The sequence below is a fragment of the Notechis scutatus genome, chromosome 14 (assembly GCF_049901735.1).
Source record: "Notechis scutatus isolate UNSWTSFEM ecotype Mainland chromosome 14, rNotScu1.2, whole genome shotgun sequence".
Taxonomy (NCBI): domain Eukaryota; kingdom Metazoa; phylum Chordata; class Lepidosauria; order Squamata; family Elapidae; genus Notechis; species Notechis scutatus.
Window position 1 is genome coordinate 2,404,427 of NC_142022.1, and position 13,834 is coordinate 2,418,260.

A 13,834-nucleotide genomic window follows, 5' to 3' on the forward strand; every position below is an offset into this window, starting at 1 on the left:
CTACAGTTAACTACAGTTAATACTGCAGGAAAAAAAGGAGAGATAGTTCTAAAAGGCCTACAATTTTTCTCTCATTAGTCTGCCCACCCTCATTTTTTCACTTTTTTTATTCTCCATCTGGACTCCAATTCATTCTTCACACACACACACCACCTTTGTTAAATCTGTTTCATCGTGAATTGGAGAGCGGTTGTCCTACAATCAGAGAGAAATTTAAATTTTCTAACATTGAGGGTCCTCATCAACCCCTCCCGTTAGAGTCGAGAGAGAAAGTTCAGTAAAACTCTAGCCTCTAGCTCCGTAATGGTGAACCTATGGCATGCGAGCCACAGGTGGCGCGCAGGGCCATTTGTGCCGGCACGCAAGCTGCAGGCAAGCTTACCTGACTGCGCATGCGCGCACCTCACAGCTGATTTTTGGCCGGTTTGAGGACTTTTTCAGCCTCCCAAAGGCTTGAGGAAGGTTTCTGCAGGCTTCTGCAAGCTTTGCAGGCTGAAAACTAGCCCCATTTCATCGCTTCCTGTTTTTCTGAAAATACCGGAAGTGACGAAACGGGGCTATTTTTCGGCCTGCGAAGCCTGCAGAAACCTTCCTCAAGCCTCTGAAGGCTGAAGGTAAGGAGGGAGTGGGGTGGGATTGTGCGCACATGTGTAGGGGGCATGGGGGGGATGCGCATTGCCTTCTGGGTGCTGGCACACGAGCGCAAGCGTGCAAGTGCGTGCACAATTTTTGGCACAGGAGCCCCAAAAGATTAGCCACCACTGCTCTAGCTAATGTGAGAGCCTTGCTGTGCCCATAACTGTCAACCTCTCCCCCCATTTCTCTTTCGCTCCAGTCTCGCTCTGGTTTCACAGCAACTGCAGTTCTCAAGCACAGTCCCGCTGCTGGATACCCCGCTTGACCTGAGCAGCTCACCAGAAATATCCCAAACGCGCACAGTCTGGTCCAAACTGGCAGACACGACCAGGTCCTCGGAAGGATGGAACTGGGCGCACATCACATAATGGTTATGTCCGGTCAATACGCTAGAAAGAAGGGGGGGAAATGCAGCAATTGGTCCTCGAGATTCAAGGCAAACACCATCATGAATAGAATATTTGTAGTTTAGGATATGAAATGTTGGGGTCCTTGGTACTCTTTGACCTTGGCTGCACTCTTGCAGACGTCTCATGACCTTACTAGGCAAGTTCATCAATGAAAGCCAACATGTTCAAAGAGCACCAAGTCCTCCCATCATCCCGAGTTCCCTTCAAGACAGCTGCAGGTGAGAAACTGCACACCTACAAGCTCTGAGCAATAAAAAGGTACTTTAGCAAAGCTGTGGCAGCACAAGTAGTCCTCACTTAACGACTGGCTGCTAAGTGGCAGTTCGAACCTCCCAGGTTTTTGAGCGGGTTGCAGAGTTACAACAGCTGTATCCCACCCTCCATCCCTCCCCCAGACTGGAATAGGACAACTTGCCACAGCCAACTCGCTCTGGGACAATTTAACAATTCCATGTAATTATTTAAAATAAGTAAGAAATCATTTTAATTTTTGAACCTCACGTTTTGTTCTGTCCCTCCTTTGGTACCCTTTCTTTAATGATCCTATTCCACCCTTTCTTTGATCTTAGTGCAACTCTGGCCCCATGGCAAGTTAGCCTGCAGTGAATTGGCTGCAGCAAGCTGGCCAGGGCGAATTGTCATAGACTCCCTTGCCACCCTCTCGCACCCTGGACAGTGAAAACAATTTTGGGAAGTTTGTAACTTGCTTGCCAGAGTCCTGCGGTCACACAAATGCGATTTCGGGCTTTTTAATTTGCCAATTTCCAATGTTCATTTCAAGCTTCCAGCAAAAAAAAAAGAGAGCATCTATTGAGTAAAAAGGTGATGCAGGTGATGAATCTTTGACTTTCCCTTCTGGGAAGGGGAACCCGGAACTCTCAGATTTGGGTTTTCCCAGACGGGCCAATATGACAACCCTCATAAAATGGGACTTTGAGAAAATGCTTGTCTTGGAGTTTATTGGGTTGGAGTTGGTTAGTTGAAATGTGATCAACCACAGCCACCCAAGGTGTCAATTCATAAAATATCTCTCTGGTATTTTTAGAGTTGCCAACAGAATGGGTGGGGGGAGCATACAGCAGCTTGCAAACCGAAAGTGCATTCCATAAATGTTTTCAAAGATAATAACTAGGTGACTGAAGTTTCTGCAGCGCAAAATTCTAACTGGAGAGCCCGATTGATGACTCTGGGCTATGGAGGTGTCCCATTGGAGAATATGAATTACGATACACCCAGGGGGTGGGGGGAAAACCGGGGTCAAGGATGACATTGAATGATGTGCCTCACAGTTGGCTCCACCCAGGCGGTGCCGGACATGTTAACTCCCAATAAATCCTTTTGAAGTTCTGGAAGTTTGGCTCGAGATTCATGATTTAATTGGGGGTAACTGCCGGAATCCTGACAAGAGGGCAAACGCCTGCAAACTGCAAAACGAAAACAATTTTAATTTGGTAATGATTGTCATGGGGTGGAGAGTTTACCAAACGCAGGTTCTGGACTGCCAGTTCCACACCCGGATGGTCTGGTCATCAGATGCACTGAGGATCCAGGGATACTCCTAGGAAGAAGAGACACGGCACGGTTTTCTTTCAGAGGGCAGGCAGAGCGCAGTCTGTGCAAGGACAGCAACCAGGGAACCTCGCAGCCTCTTAGGACTCCTGAAACACCGAGGAAGCATTTCCAGCTGTCGCAAAAGCTCAGCTCAGGGACTGCAGGCTCAACCGGACTCACTGCTGTGGTCCACCGGCGGCCAGCAGAGCTGGCGGCAGATTTGGACAGTGAGGAGGTTGGGGAGGAACATGGACCAATCCTGGAGTCTGGGGAAGGCTCTGATGAGGGCTCTGCATTGGAGGCAGAGATGGGGCCAGGGCCATCTGACAGTTATCAGCTGAGATCAGTGGGGAAGAAGAACAGCTGGAGCCTGTTCCCAGGGTGCGCATGCGCAGAGCTGCCAGGAGAAGGGAACAGTTAAGGAACAAGGGTCGACTCAGGAGTAAAGGTGGACAGTGAATGGCCCCTCGCATAGGGAATAAAGAGGAGCGAAAAGGGAGTGGGGTTTGCAGGAGACAATTAGTTCAATTCGTTAGAGTGAAGATCTGTTCCTAACTTCTTGCCAAGTAAATTCTGCTACAGGGTGGCGTTTGGAAGATACCAGCCTGGCAACTCTCCAGGCCTGATAAAGGTCTGTGGTTGTGAAATCACTCTTGAAAGACGGTTTGCTGGGACTTTGCTGGAGAGGAATTCATTTTAAACAAAAGAGGTTTTATCAGGACAAGGAGTCGGCTTCGTGCTGTTTGGGAAGCCTTGGTCAGAACACTCACGTGGTGAAAGAAGGTGGTGCGAATATAATCCAGGTGCCCCAGCAGCGTGAAGAGACAGCGGCGTAGCTTGTAATTCCAGACCTCGAGGAGAAAAAGAGACGTGAACGAAGTGACTCCTAGATAACTCTAAGTCTTTTCATTATTAAAAGATTACGCACAGAGATTACGTGCAGCTCTGTGAGAACCCAAGATAGAGCTGGTTGATCTATTAGATTCAGTAAGCCCTATGGATGGTATCAGGCCCCGGAAGAAAGAGACATGAGCCAAAGTTTTCAGCTAGGATGGTTTCAAAATATATACCAGAACTATCTGTCATCCTGCTGAGCCGTTGCTAACTGTGAAAACGTATTTTTGGCAAAGTATGCCCTTGGTTGGGTAAGTTTAAAACAGGAAGAATGAAACTGTTGGAAATGAGGAACTGAAAGTAATGTACACAGGTGTTTAAGGAAAGTTGTGAAGCGTGTATGTCAGGGATCCCCAACCTTTTCGACGCCGCTGCCCGGTTCCGGCGTCAGCTGGGCGCGCGGCCGGTTCCGCGTCAGCTGGGCGCCGCCATCTTTTTGACGAAAATCACTTCCGGTGACGTCATCGAAGTGATTTTTCGTAAAAATGGCGGCTAGCGCTCTGGTGAGCTTTTCGGGTAGAAATGGCTTTCTACCCGAAAGCTCACCAAGCGCTGGCGCCGCCATCTTTTTGACGAAAAATTGCTTTTTTACCAAAAAGATGGCGGCGCCCAGCAACCAGCGGCCCGGTAAGGCTTGTTCCATGCCGGTGCCGTCCGCGGACCGGCGGTTGGGGACCCCTGGTGTATGTGGTTGGAAGAAAAGGATAAAGGACAGGGTCGGAGATCAACTCGGGGCCCTTTGATTTATGGCAGTCCTTACAGGACCTGCTGTATGTCATTGGACCCCATTGCAATGGCTTAGTAATGTACGAGCATTACTGCTTATTATATCCTTTATATCTATTCATTTATGTTCCAAAATATTAGAAATAATAAACCTCTGATCTAAAAGTAAGAATTTTTGTTTGCGTTGTTGTCTGTTTCCTATTGGTATTTTTTTTATGACAATTCCTCAAGACCTACACTTCCTTCTTACAGGTCTGTCTCAATCTTTTTGTTCAGGTAGTCCTTGATTTATGACCACAACTGACCATGAAATTTCCATTGCTAAGCACAAAGAAGCTGCTTAAGTGAATTTCACCCTTGTTTTGCCACCTTGCTTGCCACGGTTGTTAAACGAAGCACTGCAGTTGTTCAGTTACTAACACCGTTAAGTGAATCATTAACCTCGTTGGCTTTTGTCAGAAAGTGGCAAAAGGGAATCTCTTGACCCGGGGAGACTGCAACCGTCATAAATGTTGAGAAGCGCCTGAATTTTGATCACATGGATATGGAGATGCAGTGACGATCATGCGAAAAATGGTGTCGATTTTTTAAAGTCTCATTGTAACTTTGAATGGTCACTAAATGGAACTGTTATAAATCAAGGGCTACCTGTAATCAAGGGAAAGGCAGCTGAATTGTCTAGGGAGTTTCTCAGTGATCCAGTTCATGGTTGTCCCAAAGGTGCTTTTTTTTAAATTCACTACCAGAAAGTCCAGTTGCCTCTTGACACAAAGCACCTTTGGGACAATGGCTGAATTGGTCAATTTAGGGGGGGGTCAATCAGCAAATAGCACTTAGCTTTACACATCGCTTCACCGTGCTTTCCAGCCCTCTCGGAGCAGTTTGCAGACTCAGCCAGTTGTCCCCCAACAACCTGGGTCCTCATTTTACCCACCTGAGGAGGAGGGAAGGCTGAGTCAACCTTGAGCCGGTCAGGATCGAACTGCCGGCAGTCGGCAGAGTCAGCCTGCCACCCTGCATTCTAACCACTGCCCTATCACAGCTTCTGCTTCTTCAGGCCACCAGACTGTTTCCTTTCGACGGATTTGTAAAGAATTCTCCATCCCCTCATAAACCATCCCAACCCCAAGAACTGCCCCCACCTAACATTACCTTGATTTTATAGTCATCCCCTCCGGAGACGAAGAGTGGCTGCTGCTTGTGGAAATCGATCCCCCGGACAGGTCCTAGATGGCAAACATAAAATACAGGGAGTCGTTGAGAAATCGAGGGACGTGATAAAGCTTTTCACTGCTTTCTCCATGAAGGGAAAATTGCTTAGCTCCATCTTACGATAGCAATATTTTCCCCCCTTGTGATTTTTCTTTTCTTCTGGCCTACCCTTGCTCACTCCTCCTTTCCCTTCTAAAATATGCTAATGACTATTTAAATGATATTAGGAAAACAGAGAATATGATGACGGGTGAAAATCTGGTATTATGTTTTAAAAGTGTGAATTAGGTTATATAAATGCTATAGGTTGAAATTGGTCAAAGGGAAGTAAAAGGGGAAATTAACTTTTTTTTCTTTGTGGTATACATGAAATAGAAAATATAATTGATTCTACAAAGAATACGAGAAAATAGAAAATATAATGAACTAGAAGGGATTATGTGGGAATGTAAAATATTTATAATGAATTCATTATAATCAAAAGCAGGGGGGTGAAAATTTATTAAAATTATATAGGTAAATTTTGGAAACAAAGAAAAATATGAAATGATTATATGAATATCTCTGGAATAGGTATTATATTGTAGTTGGGGGGGGGGGGATATACCATGTGGATCCTAAATGTATTAATCTTACTTCTATTTGTTTTTTCTTTCATTGACTGTCTAATTATATATATTGGTCTTGAGAAAGTTATAGATAACAATGCATAAGGTAACATAAAATAGGTAAGCTGAAAATGGAAATAATAGGGGATAAAGAATTGAAAATATGAGTATGAAATGATTTTGATATTGAATTAATGAATTAAAATATGAAAGGAAAATTTATATAAAGATTGTTGAATGGATAATAATTTGAAGTGATATTAAGAAAGTTGAAAGTGTAACTATGACTATATATAAATATTGTAATCTGGAATCATGTTGCTCATGTGAAGAGATGTGTAAAAAAAAAAAAAAACTTTGAGGAAAAAAATAAATTTAGAAGAGCTATTAAACCTGTTTTTTTTAACAAAATCCTGGAGAACATCTATTATAAACTCTGGGGTGTGGCTAGGGTTTTCACTGGTTTGATCAATTCTGGTTGTCAGTGGTATACCAAAATAATAACAATATGAAGTATTTTTATTTATTGAGGTTTATATACTGTTCCAATCCATCACAAGTCTAGCTTGTCTTCCTTTCTTACACTAAAAAGATTAAATTAAAATACGCCGAGAGAGAGAGAGAGAGAGAGAGAGAGGGGAAGCAACGATGTTCAATAACAATAAAAGCTACTGAAAAAAGAAATGGAGGTCACCCATAGCAAAACATGCCACATATGGCAAATTTAGGGCAGCCTCTCACCTTCTGCAGGCAAGCAGCCTGGCTTACATGCGCCCAGTGTACTCAGCACTTACCATCATGTTCATCGAATTTGTCAATGAGGGTGCACATCCGATAGTCCCAGAGCTGGATCACCCCATTGTGCAAACTCGTTAGGATCCAAGGCCGCTTAGGGTGGAAGCTGAGCCCTGAAGACAAGAGGCAAAAACAATCCTTGTTACTTGGAAGTCAGCTGTTTTTATTTTCCACAGCACAGGCAGAAAACCTGTACAACATTTACTATACAACACAGGTAAGTCCTTTATGGACAAGTGTATCGTAATGGAGCCTTAAACACTAGTTGTAATTTCCGATGGTCGTAATGTGAGGTGGGGTTCACATGAAGGGGCCCATTTTTATGACCTTTTTTGTAGCGGTGTTGACTTCTTAAGCGGCCACCGTGGTGGTAAAGTGAACCCATGGTTCTCAATGGGCCATTTTTGTGGAAAACCAAGAATACCAGTTTTAAGCAAAAAACATCATAAAGCATAATTACATGATGGTGGAACACTGCAAAGGACCATAAAGGCAGGCTCGTTGTCGAGTACCCACATAACTGTGGGGGTAGGACATCAGAAATGGGGGGGCTCCGTTGCAATTTTGAAGGATCACTAAGTGTCCAGGCGTAAACCAAGGACAAATGTACAACTTTTCTAGGAAGAGAACAAACCTGAGGGGAGCAGGAGAGGGGTGTGTCTCTGAGTAGCTAGTAGCACCTTTGATTAATGATCCTAGTCCTTTGGAATAACAAGCAAGAATGTGAAATTCTGATAAGAACTGTTTCAGACAGGGAGAGGTCTTGCACAACTCTGAACTTTATGTTTTGACCTGTATATAAAGTGATTTTTTTAAAAAAAAAATCTCGCCTTGTTTTCCCATGGGAGATCTCTCCTTTTAGTTATAAGAAGATATTAATCTCCCTAAGCCATCTGGGAAAGCCAAGGGAAATAATCAACAAGTGAAAGTTAGAATATTTTGGACATGGGATGCCCCCGGAAAAATACGTCTTACTTCATTTAATCCTCCAGGGAAAGGTTGAAAGCAGACAAGGTCCAGGCAGAAGAGGGACATCATAGCTTCAAAATCTAAGAGACTGGTTTGGACAAAGCTCAGCAGCTCATTTTGTGTGGCTGTTGATAGGATCGCCAAGCTGATAGCCAACATCCGGTGACAGATATGGCACAAAAAGAATTTACCTTTCCTACTTGGATCCAAAGGAACACCAGGCTAAGAACTTGACACTCTTTACAGCTAGCAAACCAACTTGCTTAGTAGCTCAATTTCCCCCTAACTTAGTACAATACTGGCATTACCTATCATCTGTGTCAAGTCTTGGCTGAGGTTGGATTCCCACAACACAGGTCAGGTGGGGAGTAACAGATCTAGTATAGTTTGTGAATCCAGTTATAAGAATTCTTTAACTCTCCATCAGGGCGGTATCTGTCAGCCTGCAAGCTAGGGTTTATTACATGCCAGTCTGCCATAATGGAAATCACTCATCGTGCCACCCTGTGAGAGCCACCGACAGTTGTAAGGTCACATCCTGGAATGCAGCACTATCTTGCCTGCCAAGCCAGGGACTGTTACCAAAACAATCTGTAATTGGACAGCAACAGATAACTAAGGAGGGAGAAATGGAAAAGTGAACCAGATGCTTTTGGGCACAAATCTTTTAAGAGTCGGCTTTGCTATGCTGTAGCGTAGCCAATTTGCTTAGTAAAGCATACTCTTTGTAGCCGTGGCCTCTTGCTACTGGCTGACAGTATCTTTGCAAAATTACAACGGCCACTGTCTTCACTCTACAGATATGCTGACAGCCAAACCCCAGAGGCAGTAATCAGCCGGTTCTGACCAGTTCTGGAGAACCAGTAGTGGAAATTTGGAGTAGTTTAGAGATGCCAATGCCGCCTGACTGGCCCCGCCAACCCCATCTATTCTCTGCCTCCCATTGCGTCCCAGCTGATCGACTGAGTCTTCTTTGGTTGCCCTGCATGGGAGAATGGAGCTGGAAAGCAGGTCAGTGGAATGGGGAGGGAAGGGGTTTTTTGCAGGAACCTTCCCCTGCCATGCACACCAAGCCACAGAATCGGTAGTAAAAAAAACTGAATCCCATCACTGCCAAACCCCCATAACTTCCCACCTACTTAAGACACGTGTGGAAGGAGGAACACTTTATTGCAGTGGTGTCAAACTCAAGGCCCGTGGGCTGAATCCGGCCCGCGGGTTGCTTAAATCTGGCCCACAGAGTACTGGCCTGGAAATATCAAAGGACTGGCCCGCGGGGCCTTTGCCGGCCAAACCCAGGAGAGTGCTGCAGGATGCCATGGAGGCCAAAAACGAGGTGTGTGTGGCCCCCCTCTGCACCCCCGTCTTGGCCAGCAGGGTGCTGTAGGTGTCTGTCTGCCCACCCACCCCCACTGTCCTGCAGAGGAGAACTACAATGCTGATCCGTCCCGTTTGACACCCCTGCTTGATTGCTTTCATGGTTTTTCATTGTTTTAATGGTTGCATAGTTTTTGCCACTGTAACATCCCTGTCACATCAGTGACCAGAGACCTTGACAAATTAAAGACTTTACCATGCTAGACATTGATTCAATCCATACGCACAAAAGCAACATTTTGGCCTTGGGGGAACTCAATCAAGAATGCGGCCTCCTGACTACCCAACCTTCCTCCCACGAAATCTATGCACGAAACAATTTTTACAGAGGTTTCCAGTCCTCTGCAAAATTTAGGCGGATTCTGATGCTGTTTCTTGCTTTGTTGCAGCCTCCTGGAGCGCTGGGGGGGGGGCGGGACACGAACAACTCCGTGTTTCTCCAGCTGGGCCTCTGAAGACGGGCGGACTTCAACTCCCAGAGTTCCCCATAGCTGCCTGGGGGATTCTGGGAGTTGAAGTCCGCCCATCTTTAAAGTGTGCAGTCTGGGGGATTCTGGGAGTTGTAGTCGACCCGTCTTCAAACCCTGGAACAACCGAAGATAAAGAAGAGGCCTAACTCGTCTTCTGCTCCAAATGCAGCGAGGCAGGGTTCAACCTCTCCCCGCCCCCCCCCCGCAGGGCCCTGGCTAGGACCCTCTTAGCGGTTTTCCAAGCCAGCCGGGAGACCCCCGCCCTCAGCCTCGATGCCCGCCCCCCCGGTCCTAACGCCGCCCCTCGGGCGCTCGGCCTACCTTTCACGCGGGCCGATTTGGTCTCGAACTTGGTGAGCATCTCCACAGCGTCCCGTCGCCTCCTCAGCTGCCGCCGCCTCCACGTCACCGCTGCCGGGACGGCGCCCACTCCTCCACTTCCGCTTCCGGCCAGGGGACCAGCGAGAGGGAAAAAGAACGGCGCGGTTGCGCGCCCCCCTAGCGGAGGGAGGAGGAAGACGCCAAGCCGACGTTCTTCTCGAGGGAACCGGAAACAACCGCCGCCCGGGATCATAGAGACGCGGCCGCCGCCCTAGAGGGTCCGCCCCGGAGAGGAAGCGGAAGTTGCCGGCAAGATGGCGGCTATTGAAGAAGAGGAGGAAGGGGCCCCTTGCAGCGGCCGGAGGATGAAGGCGGCGACGGTGGGGCTGTGGCTCCTTCGTGGAGTCGTCTTGTGCGCCCTGGCGCCCGGTGAGGCCCGTGGGGGAAGGGGGACGATCCGGGCCTAGTGGGACGGAATGGGGGGGCCGGAGGGCGGGGACTCTGGAACGTCGTCCCCAAACGGTTGCCCTCCGGAGAGGCAGGACTCCAGCTCCCATGGTGCCCAGCCGGCCCGGTCTGGCTGTTGAACAAGCCACGAGGGTCTCCACAGGGACTTCTAGGAGGCAAACGGTGGCTTTGGGGGTAGTCTTCTTTCTCTCTCTCTTTCTCTCCCTCTCCGGCCAGCCTACGTTGCAGGGCTGTTGTGCTCATGGGGGCGGGGGAAGGAGGGAGGAGTATTCGGTATGTTTTACAGTGCCAGGGGTGTCCAACCTTGGCAACTTTAAGCCTGGAGGACTTCAACTCCCAGAATTCCCCAGCCAGCAAAAAAAGCTGGCTGGGGAATTCTGGGAGTTGAAGTCCTCCAGGCTTAAAGTTGCCAAGGTTGGACACCCCTGTTTTACACCTTCAGGCACTTATAAAGTTAATAAGATGGGATAAGAGTGATGGCTGGCTGGCTGGATAGATAGAAAGAAAATGGGTGGATAGATAGAAGGTAGATAATAGACGGGTGATATGTAGATAACCTGAGAGATAAAAAGGTGATAGGGATAGCTAGTTAGGAAGATAGCCAGATGGATAGATTTGGTAAATAGATAATCGATAACTGATAGATACATAGATGGTACATAATAGATTATACATAATAGACAACTAAGATAGATACAGGCATACAGATAGATATGGATAGATAGATATGGATAAGTGTTAGAGGTTTCAGAGATGATAGATGAGTAGATAGGAAGATAGATAGATAGATAGATAGATAGATAGATAGATAGATAGATAGATACAGATACAGATACAGATACAGATACAGATACAGATAGGTAGCTAGATACAGAAACTAGATAGATACTGTAGATAGATATAGATAGACAGATAGACAGACAGATACATACAGATATGCAGATAGATACGGATAGATACCCTGTTTCTCCAACAATATGGCCTCCCCCAATAGGAAGTCCCAGCATGTTTTATAGGCATGAAATGAAATTAAGCCCCTCCCCCCAAATTAAGGCCTATATTAAAACATGCAAAATGGGGGGGAATGGTGGGGGGGCTTGCTGTTAGGAAGTACTTTTGTGGCACACCCGGATATGGTGCTGCCTGCGTTGACCCCGATAAGAAGTGCCCCACCAATGCCGAGGTCAACATCCAAGCCATCGCCGCTCGCCCGCCCGAAGATGCAGGGGGGGGATTAAGTCACCCCCGAAAAGACGGCTTAGCCATTTTTTTGGGGCTCAAAAAAAAATAAGACCCGGCCTTATTATATGAGAAACATGGTAGATATGGATAGGTGTTAGAGAGGTTTTAGAGATGATAGATGAGTCAAAAATTAGACCCTCCCCAGGGCTTCGTACAAAGATAAGGCACTTCCATCCAGGCTGACGGGATCTGGAGTCTTTACCGATGTTGGGCTTTCAAGAATCTCAATAGAAGAGAGCCTGGATTTGTGCTTTTTGGGATTAGCCGAGCTGGAGTCCCAACTGCTGAGGAGGGTGCCAGTTGAAGTGAGCTGTATGGAAACTTCAGAAAGACACGTAGGTTTTGGGTATCTGAGGGACAGCAAAGGTCTATGGGGGACTCGATGGAGTGCAGCGTTATGCCCAACCTGGGATGCTTTGGCTTTGGGTGGCATCTCCATGCAGGGCCCGCTTTGTGACCCAGGCTGGGCCGTCACTTTCTCAAGTGCAAGTTGAAGCTGCGTGTAATGGTTCTGATACTTCTGGTTGGTCACGTGCCTGCCTAGAAACTTGGAGATGGCGAGTTATAGTTCTGCCTTAGGCATGAAAGCTTGAGTCTGATACACGCTCTCAACCCAGCCCACCTCACAGGGTCATTGTTATATTGCTGAGAAAGGAGGAGGACAAAAGAGTATTCTCTGCCGTAGGTTCGCTGCCTTGAGTTACTTATAAACTAATAAAGATGGGATAAAAATAGTGGTCTTTAGCAATGGCCCCTCCTCATTTTATTTTATTTATTTGTTTTTGCTTTGGGGCTCCAGGTTTGCTGTTTTATTTGCAAGAATGGTCTCTTTGCAATAGGTGGACTTTTGCTGAGTTTATAAACATGGACTAAATTTACCTAGCATCTTTTAAACATGATTTTTATTATTGTATCGTATCCTTTGTTCCCGGGCATTTACTATGATGTAATATGGATGTGATGATGACTGTTTATGATGATAAATAGAAACGGGGCAGAGGGAGAGAGATTTCCTAGCTTCAGTATCTTAGTAAAGTATTCTGAAATTCCTTTTGTTTTGGGAGGAAGATAAAGGACGATTGGTTGAGCACAAACTTGTAGCTTGGTAACAGACTGAAGTTTAGCTTTCTTTTTTTGGTAAAAAGATAGCCATTCTGAAAGTAGAATGTTAATAGCGAGTCTTAATACTTGTACTTAATACTCTAAGTAGAATGTAAATAATGAGGAAAAGTCAGCTGGTATCAGTTACAACTTGCACAACTTGAGGTATTTGTACTGGACTTAGTTGTTTTGATATAGGTTATTTGGTCATGGAGGACATTTGCAGGGAAGAATTTATCCCCTCTGGTTCAGTTCTAGTTTTATGCCTCCAAATGGGCAAAATCTCAGAAATCTTTATTGCTCAATTTGGAGCTGGAGGGTTATGAAACAAGATTTCAGGTTCTGCTTAATGGTTGACTTAAAGCCTTATCCAAATGAGTGCGCCTAAATGATTTGTGCTGTTAATGTTTTCATTTACATGGCTGTCGTATTCCCACCCCTGGCCTGGATCTTTCCTTCCACCCTTCTTGCTTCAAAGTCTATAAGGAATGGAGGTTGGGCCTAAGGCTAGGCATTGGACTTTGTATTCAGTGGTTGTAAATTCTGGCCGTTGAAATCCACCAAGCTTGCATGAACACTTGGTCAATCTGGTCTGCCTTGCCAGCACCAGAGCAGGATATTCCTCTTTTCTAGGCACTTTTTTTTTTGCTAAATAAATTTTTAAAAATCCTATTAAATCTTGTCATTTTTTATGCAGGTTCAGGCCGGTGTAACTCTGTGGAGAAGAAAATCTACATCCCGCTGAATAGAACAGCCACCTGTGTCCGTCTCCTGAATGCCACTCATCAAATAGGCTGCCAGTGTGAGTGCTGTGTTGAAGGAGTATTTCCTTGGGAGGGGGGCGCACTGCCAGCAACTCACGTCTAGGAAATAGGCAAGGCAGGTATGGGCCACAGGTAAGCTACCTGCAGCTCCAAACCCTTTTTGATGGTCCCTAGAGCCCTCTATGTCAGGGGTCTCCAACCTTAGCAACTTTAAGGCATGTGGACTTCAACTCCCAGAATTCCTGGCTTTGCTGGCTGAGGAATTCTGGGAGTTCAAGTCTACAAGTCTT

The 13,834-nt window shown here is 46.3% G+C and overlaps 2 protein-coding genes across 2 annotated transcripts in view; one reads left to right on the forward strand and one right to left on the reverse strand.

The window, feature by feature from the left end:
* The window catches only part of COPA (coat protein complex I subunit alpha), a 68,055-nt gene extending 57,968 nt beyond the window's left edge, over positions 1-10,087 (reverse strand). Inside the window, 6 exon segments of the mRNA XM_087943227.1 lie at positions 916-1,025; positions 2,528-2,604; positions 3,368-3,448; positions 5,370-5,443; positions 6,832-6,945; positions 9,970-10,087. Of these exon segments, the coding sequence (XP_087799353.1) occupies positions 916-1,025; positions 2,528-2,604; positions 3,368-3,448; positions 5,370-5,443; positions 6,832-6,945; positions 9,970-10,009 (496 nt within the window). The 5' untranslated portion in view covers positions 10,010-10,087.
* Positions 10,088-10,253: 166 nt separating this feature from the next.
* The window catches only part of NCSTN (nicastrin), a 45,384-nt gene continuing 41,803 nt past the window's right edge, over positions 10,254-13,834 (forward strand). The window contains 2 exon segments of the mRNA XM_087943246.1: positions 10,254-10,398; positions 13,478-13,582. Of these exon segments, the coding sequence (XP_087799372.1) occupies positions 10,284-10,398; positions 13,478-13,582 (220 nt within the window). The 5' untranslated portion in view covers positions 10,254-10,283.